This window comes from Eptatretus burgeri, chromosome 1 (assembly GCF_056783735.1).
Source record: "Eptatretus burgeri isolate ZD-2024b chromosome 1, Ebu_testis_v1, whole genome shotgun sequence".
Classification (NCBI taxonomy): Eukaryota; Metazoa; Chordata; class Myxini; order Myxiniformes; family Myxinidae; genus Eptatretus; species Eptatretus burgeri.
Genome location: NC_140961.1, coordinates 35510065 through 35524429, shown reverse-complemented (window position 1 = coordinate 35524429; position 14365 = coordinate 35510065). Strand labels below are relative to the sequence as shown.

Below are 14365 nucleotides of genomic sequence, written 5' to 3'. Positions count from 1 at the left end.
CTAGATTTGCTCTCCATCTGTCCGTTCATCCATCCATCCGTCTCACCTGGTTTTTCAGACTCTTTTTTTTTTTTTTCCTATACCCTTTAACATATTCAACTAAAACTTGGTACATGGCTTTATTATGATAAGTTACAGAATAAGTTCGAGTTTAAGGGTGTTTCGTGAATTTTTCCCAGAGTTATGCCCTTTTTAGACAGAGGAAATATCACATTATCAAAATAAAGACCAATTACTGCAACATAGTCCAAAGAAGGAAGCCAGACATAAAACACACACACACACACACACACACACACACACACACACACACACACACACACACACACACACACACACACACACACACACACACACACACACACACACACACACACACACACACACACACACACACACACACACCTGGTAAGTACTTACAAAAGTTATTTTATGTGAAGTTCTAACCTTAATTTTTAAGCAATTGATTGATTTCCCAACTGCCCGGATCATCAGCTGGGTACCGTTTTTCATCGAGGTTTCGATCCTTTCAGCCCAGAACCTCTCCAAACGGCAGATCCACAACCCCGGTCACAGGTCCACATCAGTAGATTACTCAACATCAATGGACCCACAACCTCAAAGTTGTGTCCAAACAATCAGTCAACACAGCAATGCGATATCCTTATTCAAACTTATTTAATTACTACTTTTATTGAAAGTATTACTGCATTTGAATAACTTCAATCATACACTACTTTATATGATAATACACTCAGTGTACAAAACATTAGGAACACCTTCCTAATATTGAGTTGCATCCCCTTTTGCCCTCAGAACATCCTCAATTTGTCAGGGCATGGACTCCACAAAGTGTCGAAAGCGTTCAACAGGGATGTTGGCCCATATTGACGCCAATGTTTCCCACAGTTGTGTCAAGTTCGCTGGTAGTGGATCTCAACTCAGAATAACTCCTTCCATCTCATTCCACAGAGGCTCAATTGGATTGAGATCTGGTGACTGGGCAGGCCACTGCAGTAAGCTGAATTCACTCATGTTCGTGGAACCATTCCTGGACAATCCTAGCCTTGTGGCATTATCCTGCTGAAGAAATCCATTCGCAGATGGATGCACTGCCGTCAAGAAGGGATGCACCTGACTGGCAATGATGTTCAGATATCCTGTGGCATTTAAACGTTGCTCCACTTTTATCAAGGGGCCCAATGTGTGCCATGAAAACGCACCCCACACCATCACACCACAAGCCTGCAATGTTGACACATGGCATGATGGATGCATGTATTCATGTGGTTTTCTCCATACCCTAGTCGACACATCTGTGAAACAGCAGGAACCGGGATTCATTAGACCAGGCGATGTTTTTCCAATTCTCCAGTGTTTTTGTTATTTAGCCCACTGCAACCGCAGGTTCTTTTCTTTTTCTGAAAGAAGTGGAACTTTGTACAGTCATTGGCTGCCATACCCCATTCGTGTCAAGGTATGATGAGTTGTGCATCATTTTATTGGTTTTTATGCACCAATGCTGTACTGGACTGTCAGGTGACTTAACTGTAGCCCATCTGTTGCTCTGCACAATTTGTATCAGCCTCCTTTGGCCTCTTTCATTAATGAGCCATTTTTGACCACTGGCCTGCCGTTGGCTGGATTCCTTTGGGTGGTGGACCATTGTTGACACACATGGGAAACTGTTGAGCATGAAAAACCCAGCAGCATTGTAGTTCTTGACACACTCAAAACTATGCTCCTGGCACCTACTACCATTCCCCATTCAAAGACACTTAAATATTTTGTCTTGCCCATTCACCCTCTGAATGAGACATGTATTGGGCATGTGGGCCAATCATCTCAAGGCTTAAAAATCATTCTTTAACCTGTCTCCTCTCCTTCATCGACACTGCTTAAAGTGGATTAAACAGGTGCAATCAATAAGGGATAATAGCTTTCACCTGGATTCACCTGATCAGTAGCTTGGTGTTGGCTTAGTGGTTAGTGTGGTTGGCTTGGAATCCTAGGGTCCTGAGTTTGAGCCCTGTTGGCTGCTAAATTAACACCAGGTGGGGTTGACTCAGCATGTCATCCTTCTGAGGTTGGCGAAATGAGTACCACTGTACTGATGGAGGGCACAGCATCAGTGGCACAGCTGTGCTACAAGAAATAACAGTTACCCGGCAACCAAGCTGCCACACACAAGAACAAAAGAACCTGATCAGTCCATTTTATGGAAAGAGAAGGTGTTCATAATGTTTTGTACACTGAGTGAATATTAAGCGATTAAGACTTTACCTGATAGACACGTCTATTACACAGCACCTTCATCTAACCATATAGACATAATACTGTTACGAATCTGGAAGCCAGAAGCACTCAACATACAGGTCCTATAGAATAGTTATAGCGAACGTAGTGAGCTTCATACTTAACGCGTGCACATGAGAGAATAGGAAACAACAACAACACAACACAATACCCCTGGCAATTTGGAATCCGTGTCGTTGGCTATGACCCTTTTGCTTCCGGTTTTTTTTTTTAAACGCTGTGCGGTGTATAAACACGATTGGGTTTTATTTTTATCTTGTGAATATTACTTAACGCATGCACATGAGAGAATAGGAAACAACAACAACAACACAATACCCTGGCAATTTGGAATCCATGTCGTTGGCTATGACCCTTTTGCTTCCGTTTTTTTTTTGCTTCTGGTTTTTGTCATGGGGAATGATGCATGCCAGGAGATAAAGGCGTCGGAGACATGAAAGACCCAAATATCAGACATGGTGTACATTTCCTCCACCGATTTTAATAAAGATATCTCCCGCATCATCAAAAAATATTTTTTAATCGTGATTTACGTTATTTGATCGCTGATCCCGAATCCAGGCCGAAGTAACCGGAAATTGCGTATACAGTTGTGAACAAGTTATAGGTAAAGTCAGAAGCGAATGTAAGAAGAATACTACGTTCGCTTCCAGTCGTTATTTTTTTTAGATGAGATCCTGTTCTTGGCAGTGTAGTTGTCGTTGTGAAGGTAATGTTGAGGATTTTTTTTTTTTTAGATGAGATCCTGTTCTAGGCGGTGTAGTTGTCGTTGTGAAGGTAATGTTGAGGTAATATTTATTTTTTTAGATGAGATCCTGTTCTCGGTGGTGTAGTTGTTGTTGTGAAGGTAATGTTGAGGTAACATTTCTTTTTGAAGATGAGATCCTGTTCTAGGCGGTGTCGTTGTTGTTGTGAAGGTAATGTTAAGGTAATATTTATTTTTTCATAGCAAAAAGACTTTAATTTGATATATTTAAGAAGCGAATGCAAGAAGAATTCTACGTTCGCTTCGAGGCTTTGCCTATTCCATATTATCGATAAGTATGCATTTTAGTTAGGGTCCCCACCCCTTGTTTAATGGGTGAATAAATGGACATGCGCTGTGAGTTATTTTGATAGTCAGGGTTTTTACATCACTCACAACAACAACTACGGCTATTACATCAACAACGCCAACCCTCGGCTCCCGGGATCTCGGCTCGCTCGCTGGTATGCTGGCATGTTCGGAATTCATTTGGGGATGAAATTCCATTCCCAAATACGGTCATGAACTGATTCGCTTGGCAGCGCGCCAAGTAAGGGAGTACGTCGTGTCCCACCGACTGGAGGATGGGCCACGCCCGAGGATGGGCCACGCCCGAGCGAACCGCGCCAGAGAGCGATAAAAGGAACGGAGAGCGTCAGAATCTGCTGGAGCGTGAGGATCTGCTGGAGCTCGGAGAGGAAGAATTCGGGCCCATTAAAATGCATCTCTCGAGGCTGGACGAAAGGCATCTCGCCGCTGGCGTGCTCTGGTTCACGGCTCGTCTTGTGGCTGGCGTGGTCCGCGTCTGGCTGCCCTGGTTCCTCCTTGGCCAACTGGTGCTCCGGGAAGGTGCGGACGTTGAACCACGTGGCACGGCCAGGTAGCCTGCTATTTTCTCGTCCCTCAGCTCGACTTCCCTCCGAGCTGAAGGGATAATAAAGACTAGTTTGGGTCCGTTTCTTTTGGGTGTGCGTCTGTCTGTGGGCCCGTCTGAAAGTAGGAATTGTTTAAGTGCTCTTCGCTGTACATACTTGCATCTCTATAGTCGGATAACTCTGCTTCTTGCGTGCTCCCCCCATTCCCCCATTATAAATAAATACATTTGTTAAATGTATCAGTTTGTTGCTGTATTTCTTCCATTGGTTTAGCATGGCGTGTGTTGGTGAATTATAAAGGCTGTTGCGGCTGTAAATGTACATTTGGACCGACGGGACTTCGGCAACCATCCGCTCGGGTTGCGCACGGGTCGGGCACGCTAATGGCTCGACTCGTACGAGTGCCGTCGAGGGTGTGAATACTCAGTAGCTCGCCACGTGGATCTCTAGGTATTTTGAAGATTGGCAAATAACTCTGTACCACGTGGTGGAATTATTGACTATTCACGGTCCGGTAAGGGACCCATACCCTCAGGGTTTTCCGAAAGGTACGATCTAGATTCCGGGTGTTCGGTAGAGTCGACCCAACTGCTCCACCTAGTGGTCGTGCTTGCAGCCGATACCCGGCTCCGAAACAATACAACATATTATACATGGGTCAGTGTTCAGGTGCCCTGACTTACCCCACTGCTTTATACCCACTGGTTTGACAGCTGTCCTAACTCCACCTCAATAAAATCATGCACCACCATTCAATGAAGCAGCACAGACCAGCAGGCCTCAGGCCTCAGGCCTGGGTGGTAATCCATGGCGCAGTGCAATTGGAATGATCCCAGGTATACAACTACGATGCATTATATACATGCACATAAGCCATGCACACGTTTTTGCTTCATGTATGTAATCAAATATAATACCATTCCTTTCGTGCCACAAAGGCGCATAGGGTTGCCGAGGCAGTTTCATTGGCAAGGAATACAGTCCTGGACGGGTCACCAATCCGACGCAGGTTATTCCCGAATGGTTATTACCCCGGTATACTGGTACTCATTTCGCCGACCTTGGAAAGATGACAGGCTGAGTCAACAGGAAAGATGACAGGCTGAGATATAGTCAGGTCAGGTTCGATCTGTGACCTGCTACAGGTACCATGTAAACCTGTACTAACCTGTTCCATGGTCGGGTTGTCGGCGACTAAACCGTCTCCCCCACCAGGTTTTCTGGTGAGGAGGGTGTTTGGATATGGACACCCAGCAGGATTAAAAACAAAACCTGTCAAAGGGCGGAGGAGCTCCTTGTGAGCCAACGGCCATCCATATCTAGTGCCCAACTGTGTCTGCGGACATCCTCCTGCAGTTGGGCTACTTCTTATTAGGAGGTTGGTGGCAGGATTTGCACTCCGGCCACCGTAAAACGCTTCATTCCGCAAAACGCAAAAACGCAAAAAAATCTGAAAACCCACTCCGTGGGAGTACCTCCTGTGCAGCTTCCCTTCGCAGGGCAGCTCACCGGATGACAGGATTGGGGCAAAGCCATCGGGACCCCCAATCTTTGATAGGAGGGAAACCACGGGGTAACATCCCTGGGTCAGATTGCGGGAGAGTGTGTCGGAGTGGTGCTGAGGTGTCGTCCACCAGACGGCGGTCTCCTTGGGTTAACCTGAGGCGGTCCCTTCGGGTGGGTGCCTGGAATGTCCTATCCCTAAGAGAGGATGATCACCTGTCTCTGTTATCATCTGAGCTCAAGCGTTTGGACATCGGGATTGCAGCTCTCTCTGAGGTTCGGAGACCGGATTGCGGCGAGATAATGGTGGGTGGTTACACCTACTATTGGTCTGGTCGCTCTGATGGTTACCATACCCAAGGAGTTGCTGTAGCTGTGTCCAATAAGCTGACCCCAATGATAATTGAGGTAACACCGGTCAACGAGCGTATTATGAGATTAAGAATTCGCCACTCCTTAGGTGTCATTTCCCTGGTCTCTATTTATGCTCCGACTGAGGCGAGTGATCTCACCGTGAAGGACACATTCTACGCCACACTCCAGTCTGTGGTTGATCAGTGCCCCAGACGAGATACACTTCTAGTCTTGGGGGATTTCAATGCATCGACTGGAACTGATAGGGATGGTTATGAGGTGTGTGTTGGTCCCCATGGGTCAGGAACTATGAACCAGAATAGCACTAAGTTCCTTGACTTTGCAAGAAGTCATGGACTTAGGGTGGCTGGTTCATGGTTTCAGCGCCCGCAAGCTCATCGCTGGACTTGGTATTCCAACGCTGGCGGTGTGGCAAAGGAGATTGACCATGTCCTCATTGACGGTCGTTGGAGGATGATCCAGAACTGCAGGGTCTACCGGAGTGCTCAGTTCCTCAATACTGACCACAGGCTTGTTGTAGCAACTCTAAAGCTGCACCTTAAATCCTGGAGAATGGTACCATCCCAGCCTAGGCTGGATGTTGCCAAGCTCAGGGATGAGAGAGTAGCTGAGGAGTTTGCGAACAGGCTGAGTGGACACTTGGGGGGTCTTGATGCTTTGGGGGGTCCTGAAGAGTTGTGGAGCACCTTCAAGACCACCGTCCTTGATGTTGCCGGTGGATGCCTTGGAGTTCACCGCAGGGCAAAGAAGAATTTTGTCTCTCAAGGGACACTGGATACCATTGACCAGAGTAGCAGGGCCAGGCTGAATGGCAGAGCTGAGCTGTTCAGGGAGCTGAGGCGTAAAACTGTACGTGCACTGAGGGTGGACAAGGAGGCCTATGTGCGAGGAATCTGTGAGGGGGTAGAGCATCACCTGTGGACAGGTGATTCTCGTCCCGCTTACAGGGGAATTCGCGCATTACGTTCATCCAAGCCCATCCCTCGGAGCACTGCAGTTCGAGCAGAGAGTGGTAGGCTCTTGACAGAGGAGTCTGAAGTGAAGGCCCGCTGGGCCGGTTACTTTGAGCGGTTGTACCAGGCTGATCCCCCAGCTGTCGAGTTGGACGTCAATGGTGTTACAATCCCTGTTGCTGACCCTCGAATCAACTGTGGTCCACCATCGCTTGTGGAAACACGGGCTGCGGTGAACCAGTTGAAACGGGGCAAAGCTCCAGGGATCTGTGGCATCCATGCTGAACTTCTCAAGGCTGGTGGAAATGCTGCACTCGTGTCGTTGCATGCAGTTTTGTGCTCTGCCTGGAACACAGGCATCATCCCAACTGACTGGAAGAGGGGCCTTGTTGTCCCTCTCTGGAAAGGGAAGGGTGATCGCCAAGACTGCAACAACTACCGAGGGGTGACGCTGCTCTCAGTGCCGGGCAAGGTCTTTGCTCGGATAATTCTTGATAGGGTTCGCCACCATCTGCTTGAGCACCAGCGTCCAGAGCAGTCAGGCTTTACACCAAAGAGGTCAACGATTGACCGTATCCTTGCACTTCGTGTCCTCACCGAACGCAGACGAGAGTTTCGGCAGGGGCTGCTTGCAGCATATGTTGATCTCTGTAAAGCGTTCGATTCAGTGAATCGGGATGTCCTCTGGAGGATTCTTGGTCTTCGTGGGGTGCCACCGAAACTGATCGATCTGATGTCTGAACTCTACTCTGGTACTGAGAGTGCTGTGAAGTGTGGTGGTACCATCTCTGACTTATTTCCAGTTGTTACTGGAGTTCGTCAGGGATGTGTACTTGCACTTTTCAGCACTTGTATGGACTGGATTTTTGGGAGGATGTCGGAGAGATCAAGTTGCGGTGCATCGTTTGGCAATGTCAAGATCTCAGACCTTGATTTTGCAGATGATGCAGTCATCTTTGCGGAGACTTTAGACATCCTCTTGGGGGCCCTCGAGGTGCTGAATGAGGAGTCGGAGCCGTTGGGATTACGGATTTCTTGGGTCAAAACTAAGATCCAGGCTTTCGGTGACATCTTGGATGCTGCTGTCCTGTCTGTGTCTGTTTGTGGTGAGGATGTTGAGGTCGTGGATAGATTCACTTACCTTGGCAGTGATATTCATGTCTCCGCAGGTTGTGAGCCGGAGGTCAATAGACGTCTGGGTCGGGCCTGGGGAGTCATGGATTCACTGGATCATGAGGTGTGGCGCTGCCGGTACCTGTGCGGGAGGACGAAAGTCCGAGTCTTCAGGTCCTTGGTACTTCCAGTCTTGCTCTATGGGTGCGAGACTTGGACTTTGACCAAGGATCTGAGACGGAGACTTAATTCCTTTGGTACCAGGTCTCTTCGAAGAATCCTTGGCTATCGCTGGTCGGATTTTGTGTCCAACGAGCGGTTGCTGAGAGAGACTCGGATGAGATTTGTTACCTGCATAGTCCGTGAGCGTCAGCTGCGGCTGTATGGACATGTGGCTCGTTTTCCTGACGCTGATCCTGCTCACCAGATTCTCTCAGCGAGGGAGTTTCATGAGTGGAGGAGGCCAGTGGGCCGACCACGTGCCTCATGGTTGCAGCAGGTTGACCATCATCTCAAGGAGATGGGGATGGGCCTGGCATCTGCCTGGGGGATGGCCAGACGGAGGCCTCTGGAGTACCGGCGGAAAGTGGACGCAGCGACGCGCTGTTCTGGCACATGCTCCCATACCTGACCTGACCTGAGTCAACCCCACCTGGTGTTAATTCAATGGATAAAATATGCCATCACAGAAGGGGAATCCCCTGCCATTGAATGAAAAAGGTCATACATATTCCAGATAATGAGGGAGGTGAATTGGAAACAAGACACCATTTGGTCATCTCGAAAAAATTCCCCAGGGGTGAGGAACGTAGTAACCAAAAAGAATTGAAATCAGATAAGCGGTTTTCCATTTATTACAAAAAACATTTTTTTGAAGATGGCCGCCCCAGACGGCCATCTTGGATCCGGCCACGTCCAAAATCAATAGGGTTCTTCCTGTTCATGTGGTACATGTGTGACTCAATATTTCAAATCGATATGGTGAACAGTTTATGAGTTATCGCACTCACAGCTATAAATGTTGACGCCCGGACGGACGGACAGCCGGACGACCTGGGTGACAACAATATCCCCCTTCCGCCACGCGGCGGGGGATAAAAACAGGGGCTCGAACTCAGAACCCTTAGGTCCCAAAGCTAGCCACCTTAACAGCAAAGTAAACACCAGGCTTCATGTATGAACATCAGGTTATTTTTTTTTTAATGATTTTCAGCACCGAATGCACCGTTATACACCGCCCAAATAAAGGGATGTGCTTACTGTTGCGAAAAGTCTGGCTAAAACTGAAATTACACACAAAGGCCTTCATTTATTTCACTTTTGTGTGAACAGCATAATTAAAGGGTGTCAGTGGATGGCCGACAGTTATGCACACTTGCCTCTGTCCAGCCGGAGTTCGAATCCCAATCCAGCTATGAACCGTCACCCTGATCGCATGCACGTTTTTGCTTCATGTATGTACATCGGGTTATTTAAAACATCACATAGGTAAGGGACATGTATTGTATTGCAAAGCAATTCTCGCTTAGTATCATTCCTCCCTTAATTATTGTTATTTTTTTCTTTAATTTTTCTATTATTTTCTGCATGTTATTTTTCTATTGCTATTATTTTCTATTTTTTTTTTCCTCAGCAACCACTTGTCCGATTGACATGAACTTTTAAACGTAGGAGTGAACCCCACGGAGAATATTTTAAATGATAATTGTGCCATTATCGGTCACATGATATGGCAGCCATCTTGGATTAAACACGAATATTAAAAAAAAATTTCTCTGGAACCGTTGAACGAAATTTTTTAAAAATTTGCACACGTCATCTCCAAATGGGGAAATAAAGCTTGACAACGATGACATCATCAGTGAAGTGGTAGGTCAGCCAAAATTGTTTTCATCAAAATCTGTATCCTAAAAATCTGAAACTTCATACACATGATCTATGACGTAATTGTATTGAAATATTAAATTTATGACGTCATCCGTCATGTGGTGTGGCAGCTATTCTTTTTTGAAGAATATACCCTTTAAATTTTTTCTTCTCCAGATCCGCTTTAGAGATGGAAGTGAAACTCCACACAAATGATCAACTCGCCAAGGAGAATAAAGTTTGATAACCATGACGTCATCGGTCACATGGTCTGGCAACCATATTGGATTTAACCTCAAACCTTTAAAAACATCTCCTCTCAAACCGCCCAACCGATCAACGCAAAACTTTATGTGTCATTGACTAGGCATGGTGATTAAATAATGAATTACTAAAACGTCATTGGTCACATGGTGTGGCAGCCATATTGGATTGAAGCAAAATATTTATCTGAAACCGCTTAACCTACCAATGCAAAACTTTCCACATATCATGTCACACCATTGCTGCATAGTGTGAAAATGATGACATCATAGTCACCTGGTTTGGCAGCCATATTGGATAGAAAAATGAACCATATCTGATCAACACAAAACTTCACAAACGTGATCTGCTACCCAATAAGAGGCCAAGAGTAAATTTATGATGTCATAGGTCACATGGTTTGGCAGCCATATTAGTTTGAAAACCGATCCTTTAAAAACCTTCTTCTCTGAAACGGCTTAATCGATCAATGTGAAACTTATCAATATATGTAGCAAGGGTAGTGGATCATAACTGTAAAATCTTGCATCAATTGCTTCAGTTGTTTCCATGAAATAATATTTTAAATATTTCCTTAAAACCCATTTGGCTGCCACACCACGTGATTGACGAAGTCGTCATTATTAAAATATATGCAAAAAGGCAGTAGATCATATATGTGAAGTCTTACATCGATCTGTTAATCGGTTTCAGAGAAAATTTATTTTATGCTTTCCTTGAAACTAACGTGGCTGCCACACCACATCACTGATGATGTCATCATTATCAAAATATGTGCACCAAGGGTAGTGGATCAGACTCATAAAGTAGCACATGGCGAGGCTAAGCAGTTTCAGAGAAAGATGAAAAAATAAAAATAATCGAGTAGGCATGAGGAATATTGCTTGAAAATTTGAACGTCATCAGTCACATGGTCTCACAGCCACATTGGATAAAATAAAAACTAATCTAATCAAAGCGAAACTTTAAATATGTGATTGACTACCCATTCTGAATTCACTTTGATAAAGATGATGTCATGGTTCATGTGTCTGATTAAAGAAGTGTTCTGTTAAAGCGAGGTGGCTTGGTACCCAACCATAACTTTTCGCAGTTATAAAGCGCATTTCTAGTTCTTTTTATTTTGGTAAAAATCATATACTGCACTGATCAAAAACTAATAGTAGAAGGCGAGTGCTCACCTGACTCCCCGGATTTCAGATGCCTCAATGGTCCACTCTGTAACCTTCATCTGGAAATGTAAAAAAAAAAAAAAAATCAAAAAAATTCATCGTCATCATTAGCTTTTGACGTGTCCCTCGCCAGCACTTTAGCTCAAACAGATTTAAAATTTCCATCACATGAATCCACCACCGACCAGCTTGAGGGAAATTTAACTCAAATTCCAAAAAAGGAAAATATCTGACAATTCGAAAAATTTTCGCTTCAACCTCTTCCATAAAAGGTGCTGTGAAGCAGCCATGTCTTGCCTTTGCAGGTCCCAGGTTGACTGTAACGAGCATGTAATGTTTCACAGCCAATCACAGAAATTACTTGGAAATTCACCAAGTTGTATTTGTTACTTAATGGTTCATTATTTATACAATCATGTCAAATGATGCAATCAATGATATATATATATATATATATATATATATATATATATATATATATATATATATATATATATATATATATATATATATATATATATATATATATATATATATATATAAATATAATCAACCAAAATAATTATCAATTTCTGATGTTTTTGGTAAAATTTTCCAATAATTACCACCATTCCGATTATTTCCACAAATATTTGCCTCATGATCACGTCTTGTAACAAGCCGTTACCGTGTCTGTTGGAGCAATAAGCCACAGTAGCACAGAGCGCTCTTCAGTTTCACTGTTAACAGCCACATAACCTGGTAGATATTCTCCAGCCGACTCTTGAATGAGAACCTGTGGAGAAGAAGCTACAATATGCCTCATCTTTACGTAGCGTCACCACTCAACATTCTTCATAAAGCAATCTTTTTTTTACCGGAAATCGAAGTGCTGTGATAGGGTCCATTCCTCTGCTCGCCTCAGTCATGAAATCGATCCAGAAATCCAGTGGAGCAGGCTTTTCCGAAGAATGGCCTGATGAGATTCCCTGGTCTTTCCTCATATAATACAAAATCAGTTGTCCATTTTCCACCACAGAATGCATATACCTGCAGGGAGGTACATCCTATTGCTTGTGAGTTCAGAAACGATCGCTCAATCAATACCATGTTGCTGAGCCAATCCTAGAAATAGAACTCTCGTTGAAAATTGATAGATTGCCAGGCTTATGTGGACGGAACCAGCAGGATGTTGACTGAGAGATGTTAACTGCCATGAGAAACAAGTAGCTGATGTCGAGCGATAATCCTTTAGCAGAGTAAAAGAAAAAGGAAGAGAGCGACACTAGTCTTCGTCAGGAAGGCTAGTATTTCATTCTGCCAGGCCAATGCCAGGCATCACCAAGTTCTGAGACACTATCATTGTTGCAATGGAGAAAGAAACTAAACAGCCCTTACCCTAACAGCCCTGACCCTGACTAAGGTAAGCATCGGTTAACATACATCATTCATTATTCCTCACCAGCTGGGAGGATGGAGGTGGTAAAGCTTTTCTGCAGCATTCACTACTTTGACATAGTCTCCAGCCAGTAGACAAACACCAATGAACAGGCCAACATCCCAGTAGCTCCGAATCCGTTCGAGGCCACCTTGTCGGCCCAGCAAACTGTTCAGTTTAATGCCTGAAACAATAAAATTAATAATAATAATAATAATAATAATAATAATAATAACCAACTAACCATGTCTCTGAGCACAAAAGTAGTCTTGTGAGTGAGCATGCAGGAATCTAAGGAATTTGATGATAATAAAAAATTAATCTCAAGAAAGTAATTTTTTAAACCAAGCATTGAGGTTATCACCAATCCTGCTGAGATCTGACGATGAGTTGAATGTCTCTCCTCGTGCGATAAGGAGTGAGGAAAGGTGTAGACCAGCATATAAGCTTGGCTCCAGCTCAAACCCCTTTCGATACCTAGCATGTGAAAGGCCAGTGGGATTACAGGTAAATAAAAATTGTGGTGTGTGCATGGAGGATGGATGTTGACATCATGGAGATAGGAAGAAAAACACACACCAGTATATCGCTTTATCCCGACTTTCAATGTCTTGATAGTTTGATTCGAGGAAGATGTCTTTGTAGATGCGCCCACAAAGGCAGTACATGTCTGAAGGAGGTTGGTTGCAGCTAGAAAAGACGGCCAGCATGACAGACAAGGCCTTGTCTCTGTCACCAACCTCTCCTCGCCTAAAATTAGATTTGAGGGAAATGTCATATTTGGCCATCAGAGCCCACGATAATGTAAATGTAGAGGTAAAAGATAGCAAGGTAAAATAGGTAATACTATTGCAACAATAAGTGAGTGAGGTTGGAATAGTCAGTGAAACAGATTATTGTTTATGGTCACAAATAGAAAAAGATTGGTTATACAAATCATGATACACAAGGAACTGGACATTTAGGCCATCATACCTGTGCTACATCAACCCACACATAAATCCAACTTATTAATTTATCCATTCTTAGGACTAGCAGATACCCATCTACGACGGGTATGGGGGACAGGACGGATCACAATACTCGGTTACGGTAGTTTCTTTGGATGTTTTGCACCGCATTTAACAGCTCAGTTCATATTGGTGGCATGTCTGGGTGCCCATGGTAGCGTTTGAGACCGGTCGCTTTAGATTGTTGGCCTTGATACATAGTGCCGGATGAGTAACACGAACGATTTGACATATTCATCGTTTCTATATTACTTCCATCAACAGATTAACAACATGGCAGGATAAAAGTCGTAAATGCCGAGTTGAACAAACGTCCTGAACTCATGGACTTAGTTAAGTAAAGCACGTCATCTGGGACCCAGCCATCGGTTTGCCGTCAAACGCTGCTGATTGTGACGTCATCAATTCCCTCTTTGAAAATTCTATCTATATTCGATTTTTTGAATCCGCTATCACCTGCGTAAATACATGGAACACATAATGTGAAGATTTCGGAAGTGTGAACAGAATATATTCGGAGAAAAGTGTGTTAGAAGTTCCAGGCTTACGCCCATTATATTATGGAGATGATGGGCAAGGAGGGTGGAACTGTGTGGCCAATATATATATATATATATATATATATATATATATATATATATATATATATATATATATATATATATATATATATATATATATATATATATATATATATATATATATATATATATATATATATATATATATATATATATATATATATATATATATATA

General features: G+C 44.0%; 2 protein-coding genes across 2 annotated transcripts in view; one reads left to right on the top strand and one right to left on the bottom strand.

Moving 5' to 3' along the window:
• Positions 1–14365, top strand: part of LOC147034221 (uncharacterized) — a 150708-nt gene that overhangs the window by 52894 nt on the left and 83449 nt on the right. The window lies entirely within an intron of this gene.
• The window catches only part of LOC147034224 (mitogen-activated protein kinase kinase kinase 15-like), an 87442-nt gene that overhangs the window by 41453 nt on the left and 31624 nt on the right, over positions 1–14365 (bottom strand). The window contains exons 6-11 of the mRNA XM_085878810.1: positions 13179–13349; positions 12964–13076; positions 12624–12783; positions 12040–12211; positions 11850–11957; positions 11192–11241 (exon numbers count right to left, since the gene is read on the bottom strand). Of these exons, the coding sequence (XP_085734936.1) occupies positions 11192–11241; positions 11850–11957; positions 12040–12211; positions 12624–12783; positions 12964–13076; positions 13179–13349 (774 nt within the window). The remainder of the gene's footprint in view (positions 1–11191; positions 11242–11849; positions 11958–12039; positions 12212–12623; positions 12784–12963; positions 13077–13178; positions 13350–14365) is intronic.